The 13,643-nt window shown below is 51.4% G+C and overlaps 1 protein-coding gene across 1 annotated transcript in view; it reads left to right on the plus strand.

Moving 5' to 3' along the window:
- The window catches only part of GRHL3 (grainyhead like transcription factor 3), a 34,394-nt gene that overhangs the window by 8,812 nt on the left and 11,939 nt on the right, over nucleotides 1-13,643 (plus strand). Inside the window, exons 2-11 of the mRNA XM_033115670.1 lie at nucleotides 3,043-3,229; nucleotides 5,715-5,776; nucleotides 7,091-7,436; nucleotides 7,691-7,764; nucleotides 8,245-8,398; nucleotides 8,622-8,733; nucleotides 10,143-10,237; nucleotides 12,451-12,609; nucleotides 13,137-13,215; nucleotides 13,343-13,476. Coding sequence (XP_032971561.1) covers nucleotides 3,043-3,229; nucleotides 5,715-5,776; nucleotides 7,091-7,436; nucleotides 7,691-7,764; nucleotides 8,245-8,398; nucleotides 8,622-8,733; nucleotides 10,143-10,237; nucleotides 12,451-12,609; nucleotides 13,137-13,215; nucleotides 13,343-13,476 — 1,402 coding nt within the window. The remainder of the gene's footprint in view (nucleotides 1-3,042; nucleotides 3,230-5,714; nucleotides 5,777-7,090; nucleotides 7,437-7,690; nucleotides 7,765-8,244; nucleotides 8,399-8,621; nucleotides 8,734-10,142; nucleotides 10,238-12,450; nucleotides 12,610-13,136; nucleotides 13,216-13,342; nucleotides 13,477-13,643) is intronic.

Raw genomic sequence — 13,643 nt, forward strand, 5'->3', positions numbered from 1 at the left:
TGTGTGGATGGGATAGCCCTTTCTGTCCGGAAGTGGAGGATTGGTTCAATGTATTCCAGAGGAGGGGAGTTTCCAGAATAGGAAACACATCTAGAAAAGAGACTAGCAGGGATTAAGAGCTGCATCTTGAAGTCCAATAGTGCCAGGTTCAGGTTAGTGTCCACCACTCCTTAGCTGGGTGACCTTGAGCAGGTAATATCACCTATTTGTGTCTCCGTTTCCCTAATATTACTTCTCAGGGCTATTGTGCAGAGTAGATGAGATGATGCAGAAAAACAGTTGGCACACTGGCTGCTGATGGTAAATGCGTGGGGCATGGCAGCTGCTGTGTATTGAGGCATGAGACTTTGGGACCCCAACAGGGTGGAATGGAGACCCTTATAGGCCAGAAAAGCCTCCCAAGTGAACGACAAACATTGTCTGTTCTTTTGCTTCTGATATGACTTTATCGTTGTCTTCTAAAATTTAATTTTTAAGCAGGATAAGATAGCTCATAACTCAGATAATGGTCATTCCACCAGTGTCAACAAATTGGGGCTCTAGGCCGAGACCTGCCACAGACTTGCAGGGTGACCATGTGGTGTCCCACTTTGCAACCCCTCAAATGTCTAGCTCCAAGCTGGGCCCGGAACACCATAATGGCTCGCACGTATTAAGCCCTTGTTATGTGCCAGGGACAGTTGTAAGCATTTTGCATGTTGTGATGCACTCCATTCTCATAATCCTACATGGCGGGTGCTTTTTTACAAATGCAGAACAATGCTAAGCCCGGGGGTCCCAAGAGGGTGGGGTCTATCAGGCCTTTCCCTGTGTCTCCCATGCCCCCCTGGTTTGGGAGTTCCCTTTCGCCTGGGGCTGGGAGGGGTGTGGACAGCCACCCTGGGCTTGCTCTGTAAGCTCCTCTAACCCTAGGCCCAGGAGGCAGCTAGGAGGGGCCTCTTCTCACCTCTCTGTCTTGAGGCCCTTGATTTATAGCAGCAGAAACTCGGGGTGTGCCTCCTCCTCCGCGCCCCCAGAGTACGAAGGTTTCTGTCATTTCTCTTTTCTGTGTGACAGCTCCCTCTCCCTCCCTGCCTCTCAGAGCCCAACGCCCCAAGCCCTGGGGCCCAGTGGGAGAGGAGACACTGTACCCGGGATGAAGCCCCTGGGAGAGCTGATGCCCATGGCCTGCCCGGGTGTAGCCCAAGCTGCTCCCATTCGGTGTCTGAGAATACAGGCCTGAGCTGCGGGCCAGCAGGAAGGCACTTCCTGGGCCATGATGTGCCCTCCTACCCGTCTGCCACAGCACCTAAAATTGTACCACTGCAGCATTTCTCTGCTGTGGGAATATGGTAAGGCGTTGTGGCCTAGTGGGAAGTATACGGCTTCGGTACTAGCCAAGCCCGGGATTAAATCTGGGTTGTGTCATGGATGAGCTGGGTGTGATCGTGGGCTTTTCTTATCCTCTCCAAGTCTCAGGTTTCTTCGTCTATAAAATGAAGCAAATGATCCTTATCTTAGTGTTCTTGTAAGAGAGCAGAATTAATGAATGGAGAGTGTTCGTATACATTCAGTAAATGGCAGCTGGCAGTGTCTCCATGAGTGAGTGAGTCTAGCAGGCTGCCCTAGAAAGGGGGACATCGGGGTACCAAGAGACCAATCAGTGCCCACTTCATCTCTGGGGCTTTTTTCCCAGTCTGACCATTCCATCTTCTCACTTACCACTCACTGTCCTTCACATACTCTGCTCTAAAACGAACCCAACCAGAACTTTCCCACCTCTATGCTTTGCTCACAAATCCGAGCATGTTCTATACCAGTGAGTCTCCAAGTGCGGTCCCCAGGCTGGTAGCATTACCCGGGAACTTGTTAGAGAAGCAAATTCTCAGCCAACCTAGACCTACTGAATCAGAAGCTCCAAGTGTGGGCCCAGAAATCTGTGTTTTAACAAGCCTTCCAGGTCATTCTGATGCCGCTAAAGCTTGAGAACAGTATTCTGCATCATCCTGCTGGCGCTTGAATCCCCTCTGGGCAGGAGTTTGGGCAACTCCCTTAGCTTCTCTGAGCTTCAGTTTCCTCACCTATCAAATAGGAATAATAATAGTACCTGCCTTTCAGGGTTGTTGTGAGAATTAAATGAGAGAATCTATGAAAAGTGCTTAGCTCAGTGCCTAAAATATGGTCAATGCTCAAGAACGATTAGGTATTATTTTTACCATCATCGTTATTATTCTGTATTATGTCCCCACCCCTATTCCCCTCCCCCATACACTTCCGAGTGACATAATCCCCAGTGCTGAGTGTCACTGACTAAAATGTCTGCCTCCTCCACAAAGCCTTTCTTGATCTCTTTCCTTCGAGCCCAGGTGGCTTGACTCTGGAGCCACATGCCTTGTATTTGTCCAAGTTTTCAGCACAGTACCCAGGCTCTGCTTGCCTCTGTGTGCCCTGCAGCGTTCCACTCCAGTTCCTGGCATCTGAGCAGCTGCTTGGGCACTCTACCATACATGTAGGTCTGAAATGCCATTTCCCAAGACCAGGTTCCACCCACAGGCTTCCTCGCCATGACTCTCTGTCCCTTGGCAGACTGTCCCACTCTCCCTGACTCGAAATGGTCTCTAGACTTCTGTGCCTTTCACCATATTGAGAACTTCTTCAGAAGAACTCATGCTGTGTTGTCTGGAAATTTTGTTCTTTGCGCTTGTCATTGTTATTTCCCATCCTTGTTACACTAATTCTTCTTGAATACGTATCTACTGTGGAAGCATTTTACTGGATCCTCTCAGGAGCCTCGCGAGCCTGGGATTATGGTCCTTGTGTTGTAGACCTGAGGCCCCGGGTCTACTGCTCCTACAGGGCGACATTTGACATTGACCCAAAACATCTAGCTCCACAGTTCAGGAGCTTTCTATCACCCCCAAGCTGCCTGCGGTGGTAGGAGAAGCAGGTTCAAGTGTGTAAAGCTGGTTATGCTCTGAATTCCTGGACACTGGCCTGAGGTTGACCATTCATGGACCTTTTTCTGAGATAGCCTAAAATTGACCATCCTCACTTGCCTTCTAGTTTCAGGTCTGTGCGGCTGCTAAAGAATGACCCAGTCAACTTCCAGAAGTTCCCCTACACTAACGAGGATGAGGCCTGGAAGACCTACCTAGAAAACCCCTTGACAGCCGCCACGAAGGCCATGATGCGAGTCAACGGGGATGACGACAGCGTGGCGGCCCTGAGCTTCCTCTATGATTACTACATGGTACGTTCACCACCTCTGAGCATGGCCCTCTCGATTGAATATACCTTTGCTTTCAGGCCTCATGGCTCAGCAGCTCACCATGACCACTCCCAGCCCATCACCATGTTCATTCTCACCTCTGGACCTTTGCACACGCTGTTCCCTCTGCCTGGCCCCCTCCCCTTTCCTCCGACTAAATCTTATTCTCAGCTTTGGGTCTCAGCTTCAGTGTTACCTCAGTCATTCACTGAGATGGGGGTAGGTGTTCTTGGGTCTCCCGTTCTGTGCCTCAGTAACCACTAACGTCATCCTTGACTCTATCTTTTGAAACTTGCTACTTGTGCCTTTATTTCTCCATCTCCCCCATGAGACTGAGGTCCTGGAGGATAGGAACCATGTTGTGATCATTACTGAATCCCCAGCACCCCATACCGCCTGCCACATAAATTAATTGAATGGACTAATGCCTCGGCCACACTCACTTGATCACAGCAACACCCCCCGACCTGCCGTCTTTTTTCTGACCCTGTCCCTTAGATCATCCCAGTAGCCCTGTCAGCCCCACCCACCTATTTGAACCCCACCACCTAGAGCACGCCTTCTGCTCTTGAACCCATTCCCTTTCTTCAGGGCCCTTCCCAAGGCCCACCTTCTCTTGGAAGCCATCTTGTATCACCTCTCCCTCTCCTGTCGAACTATCCTTTATACTCTTGCTGCCATTGTACTCATTGTAAAACCTCCTGACACACAATCTTTTATTATTCTCTAATTGTTTCCAGGGCCTTGGCCTTGACTCTGGGAGACTGTCAGTTAGGAATTAGGCCCTCCACATCTGATAAGTGGACTGGAACCAGTCAGCAATCACAACTACGTAACACATATGACCCCCCGCCTCCCGGCCTGTTTCAGACATTGGTAGAGGAGTACAGCCTGCATTGTCACTGAGGGTACATGGGACCACAGAATCTTTTCAAACCCAGTACTCTAGGCAGCCCCTACACATTTGTCTGAATTGTCCCAGCACAGCAAATTTTCTTTCTATCCCTGGGCTGGGTGTTTTCTCCAAGAGACTTTCCCAGATTTGCGGATGGGGGACATGAATAGCTAATTGTTGAGATAACTGGTTCTGAACTTAAAGATGTAAAGCAACCTTATAACTAAGTCCTCAAATTCATTGGCCCAAGAAGTATTTTATCTACCCTACCACAAGAAGGAAGGTAAACTGTAAATTTAGAGGCCCAGGGGGGACATGGTCCCGGATATGAGAAGGCCCCAAATTGTCTCTCTGGCTTTGGTTCTCATCCTACCGTACCTTCTCCCCAGCAGACCTATAGCATCCTGATAGCGTTTGGCCCCAGGCTGATGGAAAAGAAGTTTGAATTGGCTGCCTCAGAGTGGGGACATGGTGGGAACCAGAATTCTAGGTCTGGGTTTAAACACCAGCCTGGGATTTACAGCTTAAGGATGGACCCTAAACTAAAATCCAGCACCATCTCTCCTGGGCAAGAGACCATTCCCAGGGCCAGAATGGTGGGGACAGGCTCTGAAGGTGACATGTGTAGTGGTTTACTGAAATATAGCATCCTGGTGAGATACACACCCCACCCCCACCCCAGAGCACTCTGGAAGCACAGCAGCCCTGTGGATCGTAAGGACATGGTCTAGTGGTGTAGAAAGAGCACCAAGTTGGGAGTTTGAAAGCTGGTCCTGCCACAAACTGGAAATGTGACTTTGGGCAATGTAGTTGTAAAGGCGACCACTTACCATTTCGTACTGAATGCCCGGCACTGTGCCAGGTGCCTTCCCTGCTTTCTCCACAGCTGTGATTAAGAGCCCAGGTGTTGGAGTCACTAGACTGGGTTGGACACTAGCTCCTGGCTTTATTAACTGTGAAAAGAAATTACCTGGATGCTCTAAAGTACAACAACATTATAATTCTAATCATGAAACGTAACATTTATGTGGTACTTTCCATGTGCTAAGTGCTGGTGTAAGCACTGACAGCAATCCCTAGGTTGGTATTACTATTATTACCCCTGTTTTACAGATGAGGACAGTGAGGTACAAAGAGGTTAAGGGACTTGCCCAAGGTCACACAGCTGGTAGGTGGCAGAGCTAGGAACTGAACCCAAAAATCTGGATTCAGAGTCCATGTAGGTGTTAGAATCCCCTGTTTGACATGTGAAGAAATTGAGTCTCAGAAAGGTGCAGTGGTTTATCCAAAGTCACAAAGCACTGTTAAGCAGTAAAGCTTGGACTTAAGCGAGGCTTGCCTGACTCCAAATTCCCTAATTCCTAAGTGCTAATCTTGGGGTACTTCTCCCACTCTCTAAATTGGGGCTCAGAGTAAATGATGGCTGGAGCTCCTGCCAACTTGAAGCACTGGTGATTTTCTCCCACTGACCAAGGCTGCTCCCCTGGCCAAGTCCACAGGAGGGGTTTGAGGCTCCTAACAGACAGATCTACCCAAGAGCCATGTATAAATCCTTCCTTCCTTTCCTCTCAGGGCCCCAAGGAGAAGCGGATACTGTCTTCAAGCACCGGATGCCGGAACGACCAAGGAAAGAGGTGAGGTTCACCGTTGCCACCATCTCTGCCCTTACCTACGTCCACCTCTAACTCGGGCCTCTTAGCCATTGGGCACTGAAGGCACACTGCCTATGGCCTGCAGTATTTGTAGGGGCTCACGAAAGTAGTCTTTAATGTCTTTTAAAATCAGAAGGAAAAAAGTTAATATAATCCAACCTGGATTATATTTGTCTTTATACCAATGCAATTGTAAAATTTATTTTTTAATATTTTTTATGGAGGAAGGGGCTTGTGAAGGCAAAAGAGACTAGGGATGACAAAAATCATAAGACCCTGCACACATACACATCCACCACCACCACCACCACCACCACCACCCACGCCTGCAGGCCAGATGGGCTGGGATTTACTGAAAACAAACTTCAAAGCCATAGCAGTAGAAAAGCCCTGAAGGCAGCTTTTCCCAAAACCCTCCTCCCTGCAGCCTCCTGGGGAGGGAGCCCTGGGTTCCAGTACTTCTTTACTCTGGCTCTCTTGGGCCTCTGCCTGGCAGTAGTACCTCAGGGCACTGATGTTCCTTTCTTTGTAGAAAGCAGCCCAGGCAATGCTCATAGCCAGATGGGCCCTGGAACGACCCCGCCCCTCTTTTTCCACGGTCTCCTTTCCCGCCACCATGTAGGGCCTCTGCTGGGAAAACTTCTGGGCTCCTCTCCACCTTCTGGAAAATCCAAACTGCTAAGACAGGCATTGCTGCTCCTGCGGCTGGCTCAGGGACCCTCCACTGACAGGAACAGGGGCTTTGGTGCGTGGGGACTTTTCTCAAAATGAACTTTTTTAAATGTTGGTAGCCCTTCTGATTTATCAAAGTAATACCTTCTTGTTATGAAATATTCGAAGCCTACAGAAATGTAAAAAGGAAAAGTTTCCTGTAATCCTACTACTCTGCCCCCCTAGAAGTTTGGGGTACATCCTTCCAGACCTTTTTCTCAACATCTATTACCTGTACTTACACTCCCGCACACACACCTAAGGGATGATGCAATGCAGTTGTTGTAAAGTAGGGACATTTGACTCTGGCTAAGAAATAAATAAACTTTCAGTTTTTAAAATTACCAAGTACTGTAATGGATAAAGCAACCCTGAGCCTATACTTGGTTCCATTTTTGACACCCTGATCATTCCTGTGACAAATTGGCCTGCTCCAGCGTCTTGCTTCATGTGAGGGCCTAACTATTACATCACATTAAGGAAGGTCAGTGTGCCAGTATGAGGCTCTCTTTCCAATCCAGCTAAGGGCCCCCCACCCCTCAGAGAGAAGAGGTGCACTCACTTAGACCTCCTCTCTCTCCCCAGGTACTACCATGGCATGGAATATGAGATGGACCTCACCCCCCTTGAAAGTCCCACGCACCTCATGAAATTCCTGACAGAGAACGTGTCTGGAACCCCAGAGTACCCAGATGTGCTCAAGAAGAATAACCTGATGAGCTTGGAGGGGGCCGTGCCCTCCCCAGGCAAGGCAGCTCCCCTCCCCACAGGCCCCAGCAAGCTGGAAGCTGGGTCTGTGGACAGCTACCTGCTGCCCACCAGTGATGTGTATGACAACGGCTCACTCAACTCCTTGTTTGAGAGCATTCATGGGGTGCCACCCACACAGCGCTGGCAGCCAGACAGCACCTTCAAAGATGACCCACAGGAGGTGAGGGCCCACCCCTATTCCCCTCATAATATCCCCAGATAAGTGCCTGCACGTGCAGAAGGAGAAAAGACAGTGAGGCGGTCCGAGCTTTGGAATCCTTAGGAGAGAATCCTAGAGCTGAGGCAGGGCTGCCATGTACCGTTGTCCAGGTTGTGCACTGCACAATCAGCACAGCTGTATGTACCAACCCTAGGCTGAGGCCCCAGCAGCCTAAACATGGTCATTTATTCTCTTTGGATTGTGTTTCTCTGCAGTCGCTGCTCTTCTCAGATATCCTGAAGACGTCACCGGAACCTCCGTGCTCAGAGGACTATCCCTGCCCCAAGAGGTAACTCAGCCCCTGTGAACCCTTGACCACCCGGGCAGTGGGCGGGGGACTGTAGACAGAGACTCACACTGTTCCTAGAGCAGGCATAATAAATGAATGAAAAGAGGGGAATGAAGATATATAAAAGGAAAGACACAAAAAGAATGATTTCCACATCCGTTTCCCGGGCTGTGATAGGGAGCTCAGGTCGCAGAACCGTTAGAAAACTAAGGTTCTGTTGCCTCTGGTTTCCCATGTGGCTTTGTCATCCTTTAGAGGTCTCTCGAGTTTCCATTATTTATTACTCAGCAGGATTGTTGCGCAACAAAGCCATTAAATAGAACCCCAAATGTGGAAACTGAGGCCCAGGGAAGTAAGTAGAGTGATTTACCAAGGTCATAGAGCAAATCCACAGCAGAGCCTCAGGCTTCCTGCCCCCCTGCCCTTTGGGATACTTTTGCCTGGAAGCACAACCTCACTGTCCTCTCCCTCCTCCCACAGTGACTTTGAGTACACGTTGGGCTCCCCCAAAGCCATCCACATCAAGTCGGGTGAGTCGCCCATGGCCTACCTCAACAAGGGCCAGTTCTACCCCGTCACCCTGCGGACCCCGGCAGGCGGCAAAGGCCTTGCCTTATCCTCCAACAAAGTCAAGGTGCGTTGGCCCTGGAGCGGCTTGGGACGGGGGTGGGATGGTCAGGCTAGCCCTGCCTGCCAGGGGCCCAGGGAGGGGGTGCTGTTGGATAACTGTCCATTGCCGTGGACTGGGGAAAGCTGAGGCAAAAGGACAGGGCCACTGGACCCAGGCTTAGGGAAGGGACCCAGACAGTGTGGGCTTTTCCCAAGACTGGGGGTCACAGAGACCGCTGTGCTTACAGAGTGTGGTGATGGTTGTCTTCGACAATGAGAAGGTCCCAGTAGAGCAGCTGCGGTTCTGGAAACACTGGCATTCCCGGCAACCCACTGCCAAGCAGCGGGTCATCGATGTGGGTGAGAGCCCGCCCAAGCCCCCCGTCTCTCTCTCTCCCTCTCTGTCTCTATTTCTATCTCTCTCTCTCACACACACAAACACACACCCCCATCAGACCTGTCTTGATGTGCCCCTCTTCCCCAGGCCCTTCTGTCCTCTGCAGGATTTAGTTCTGACCCCTGCTGCCTGCCTGGCCCCCATCTCCAGGTCAAATACTATGGTGTTTGCAAGGATTTGCATCTGTTTTCTGGAAGCAGTACCCTCTTTTCTGTGTTGCTTTGGGATAAACAGGGCCTTGGGGGTCCCAGCTGTGTCAGATAAATAGGCCCCTGGGACACTGGCCTGCTTGACCCCATCAGGGGGCATAACGGACTGAGACACAGGTGCAGAAGATAACAGTGCAGGCTCCTGGTGATTTGGAAGGCTTGAGCCATAGCGCTGGCCAATTCGGCTTTGGGAGCTGACACCTGCGGGTTCTGTCAGTAGGTAGGGGGCAGGGGGAAGGCCCTCTGTGTGTGCCACCTCGTCCCTGTCCCAGGCCCCGAGATGGGTAGGAGGCATAGACCAATCATGCTCAGGTCTCCAGGTTCTGGCTCCATCACTCTCTGATGTGTGGCCTGTGTCACCTTCCCTTTCTGAGTCTCAGTTTCTTCCTTTGTCAAACGGAACGAGGCCAGCTGCCCTACCTGTCTGAGGTGCTGTTTCTGCCTTGGTGCAATGTATCCTGGAGAACATAATACAAATAGGGACAATTCAGTGACTTATCTGAGAGGCCAGAAAGCAGAGTGGTTAGGCGCCTGGGTTCAGGAGCCAGACAAAGCTGAGCTCCACTCCTTGTTCTGCCTTTTATTAGCTCTGTGACCCTGGGGAAGGGACCAAACTTCTCTGAGTTTCATTTTCTTCATGTGTAAGCTGAATATTCATAGCATCATTGTTTGTGAGGACTAAATAAGGGCTTGCCATACTGTACGTGTTCCTAAATGGTGGTAGTACGACCATTTGTGCAATGTTAGTAGTTAGGTATTAGTTCAATAGTTTCGTATTAGTAGCACTGGTACCACTACTTGTACTACTGCTATTACTACCAACCACTATTACTGCTACTACTGCTTTATCTGGGAGATCTCCTGAATCACAATCCCAGTGAAAAGTGTAATCTCCACCCCTAAACAATGAAGGCGCTGGTCTAGTTGTCAAGGTTAGAGATTCCCTCTGGGTTTTGGGAAAATCTGCTTCCTAGGCTCGACCTGTTTTCCCACCTGTAACCCAGGGTACAATAATTAGTTTCCTCCCTGCATTGAAGCATGGTTCTTGGGGGAAAGGATGCAAGTCCCTGCCAATAAAGGGGATGAGCTCCTAAATGCCTCCTCCCTGCGATGTCCCCAAATCTCTTCCCTCCTGACTCTCCTCTGGTCTCCTGTGGTTTCAGCTGACTGCAAAGAAAACTTCAACACCGTGCAGCACATTGAGGAGGTGGCCTATAACGCACTGTCCTTCGTGTGGAATGTCAACGAAGAGGCCAAGGTCAGCGCTGGGGCCCAGGATGGGGCTGGGCCACCTGAAGTCCCCATCCTGGGGAAAGGGCTCGCCTGCACCTAGGGGTGTGGCAGCTGCTCTGATGAGGGCACCAATGGAAGAGGCGGGATAGAGGGTGGTGGAGAAGCACAGGCTCTGAAGCTGGAAATGCTGGGCCCACATTCCAGCTGTATGACCTTGGACCAGTGCCCTGGCTGTAAAGTTGGGGGGTAATCATAGCACCAACTGTTACGTTGATGTGAGGATCAGGTGAGATAAGTAAAAGGTAGCACACAGCCTGGCATATAAGTGGTGGCTGTTGTTATTAATCCAATCCACCCATTTACCAGATAGGAAAACTGAGCTTTATGCAAGGTCACACTGCAAGGCACTGATGACACCAGGTTTCCTGACTTGCAGGCCCATGCAGAGTGTTGCAGGAGAAATGCTTTGGGGTCTGGTAGACGAGGGCTAAAATCTCAGTTACTTCATTTGTTGAGCCCATAGGAAGGGAACAGTAATCTGCCTCTGAGGGTTGTGGTGAAGATTCCACGAGATCATGCATGTCTAAGAGATGGGCACAGTGCCAGACCCATTAGGGAGGTCTGAGAAATGGAGCCTCTGATTTTTTGTTCATACTAGCAATTAAACCATTTCGTGCTCACGGCCAGCCTCAAACTCGCCCTGTGGTTCTGGGCCTCTCTGTCTTGGTTTTCTGTTTGGACAGCTGGCATCATGGAAAGGGCACTCGTCTGAGAGCTAGGGGCTGGGTGACCTTGGACCTGTCCCTTCCCCTCCCTGGGCCAGGTTTACCCCTTCAGACCAGGGTTGGATCCCGCGATGGCAAGGGCAGGTCTGGGGAGCTAATTCCTGTCTCCCTGCCTGCCTCATGGGGTGGTCCAGCTGGGCTGGAGAAAATGGAAGTGAGGGGCTCTGAAAACACAAAGGGAGGGATTATTATTATTCAAACAGATGCCAGGGGCTGCAGGGGGAGCTGGGGCCTCCAGTTCAGGGAGGTGGGGAAAGAGTTTCGTGGGAAGGGAGAGGTGGGTTTCGGTTGGGATTTTCTCACAGCCTCTTAAGCCCCCAGGCTTGGGTCTTTCTCAGGTGTGAGCTGGGTCTGGACTGCATTAGGGCTGAGCTGGCTAAGGGGGAGGTATGTCTGGCATGTACTGGGGCCCCCATGGCCAGCTGGGAAGGTAGGGGGTCTGCTAAGTCATCACACCCCACCCCCACTGTTCAGGTCAGGGTCACTTCCAAGGGAAATGTCCCAAAGAACAGGGGCTGGTCGCAAGTGGGATCTGGTCCTGGTACCCCATGGAGGAGTCAGCAGGTAGACAGTCACCAGGTGACCTTGCCAGGGAATGCCCAGCTAAGACTGACCCCAGGCTGCCCTCAGTCAAGTACAGCCTTTGGATTGAGACTCAAAACAGCAGTCACTACGTGCCCACTAGGTGATCCATGTACCTTCACAGCCACATGCAGTCAGTATGTTTAATTGTCCTCGTTTTGCAAATAAGGAAACTGAGGCTTCTGTAGGGTTAAAGCATTTGTCCAAAGCCACATGGCTAGTGAGAAGCAGAGCCTCGCTTCCCACCCCAGGTCTAGGTGGCCCCATGTCCAGGCTAATTCCACTATGCCACCTTGCCTGACTCCCTGTGGAAATGTCAGCAAGTCACATCCCTGCTCAGAGCCTCCATTTCTTCAGCTGGTCCAGCAATGGCTGGAGCTGGTGTTTGGGGTGCAGAGGGGCAGTGTCTCACCCTCTATGGCCCAAGCCCAAGCCCAGCAGGAAAGTGGTCTTCTGAAGCTGGCGGAGGGGTGGGGAGCGGGGGAGGATGGCCCCTCTCTGCCTCCTGGCTCTGAGTTGCAGAAAAATGAAGCTCTGGATTTTAAGCCCCTAAGGGACCTTTAATCTCCCTCCAGGGCCTTGATCCTTTGGGCAGCCCTTGGCAATCTAGTGGGAGCCGCGTCGTCCACTGGTGAAGACCTGGGCTCAGAGCCTGGCTTCCCCACACGGTCCCTGTGTGGCCACCTCTCTGAGTATCAGTTTCCCTTTCAGTAAAAGAGAGGTGACGTCTGCCTCCCAGGGCGGTGTGAGGATTCAGGGCGCTCGCCAGGCACGCTGTAGGCTCCATAAGCAGTGGCTGTGGGACGCCGGGCTGGAGGCCTGGGCAGCCTGTTTATCCAGCCCCCCCCTGCCCCCCCCCGTCTGTCCTCAGGTCTTCATTGGTGTCAACTGCCTCAGCACAGACTTCTCCTCACAGAAGGGGGTGAAGGGGGTCCCACTGAACCTGCAGATTGACACCTATGACTGTGGCTCGGTCACTGAGCGCCTGGTACACCGCGCCGTCTGCCAGATAAAGATCTTCTGTGACAAGGTGACAGACAGACAGACAGACCCTGTGCTGCGTCTGGGGAGGGAGGAGGTCCAGCCCCCACCCTGCCTTCTTACCAGCCACTCTGGGTGTGTCTGTCTCTCTGTACTTATTCTCTGAATGTCTCTCTCTGTCTCTGTGTGCCTGTCATGCGTCTATCTTGATCTCTCTATGTACACCTTCCTACCTTCCCGTGTCTGCATTCCTATCTTGTCTCTTTCTCTTTCTGAAGATCTCTATAAATACCTCTCCATGTCTCTCTTTTTTACGTTTCTCTTTCTTCTCCTTGTGTCCCTCTGACTCCATTTCTCCTCTCCCTCTCCTTCTCCCTCTCCCTCTCCCTCTTCCTCTCCCTCTCCCTCTCTCTCTCTCCTGACCTCTGGCTGGGCTGTCCAAGTGCTGTTACCTTCCCATTTCCTGGTCTCACTCTGGGAAGAAAGCAGCACCAGAAGTCTGGCTCATATTTAAGATGCAAAGCAGCCAGCCCCTCCCAAGACCCTTGGTGACCCCCTTCCCATTCTACCTTGAAGGGAGCCGAGAGAAAGATGCGAGATGACGAGCGGAAGCAGTTCCGGAGGAAGGTCAAGTGCCCAGACTCCAGCAACAATGGTCAGTGGGGATGGGTCAGGGACTGGACTGGGCTGAGTCGGGGTGGAGGTGAAAGAAGACTAGAGGGCAGGGCTGGGGGGCATGAATGAAGGGACCTCAGGTCACAATGCCTCCCTTTTCCCATCAGGCATCAAGGGCTGCCTGCTGTCTGGCTTCAGGGGCAACGAGACCACCTATCTGCGGCCCGAGGCTGACCTGGAGACCCCGCCAGTGCTCTTCATTCCCAATGTTCACTTCTCCGGCCTGCAGCGTCCTGGAGGGGTGAGCAACTTGGGTGGAGAGAGGGTCTTAGCTGCGGGGAGGGGCCTGCATTAGCGCAGACCTGAGGGGAGCCACCTGCCCCTCAGCCAATCCAGGCCCATTTAGATGTTTATAGGTCATAATATTTTTATTTTTAATTTTTTTTTACATCAAAACAAAAATACCTT

Source organism: Rhinolophus ferrumequinum, chromosome 9, assembly GCF_004115265.2.
Source record: "Rhinolophus ferrumequinum isolate MPI-CBG mRhiFer1 chromosome 9, mRhiFer1_v1.p, whole genome shotgun sequence".
Taxonomy (NCBI): Eukaryota; Metazoa; Chordata; class Mammalia; order Chiroptera; family Rhinolophidae; genus Rhinolophus; species Rhinolophus ferrumequinum.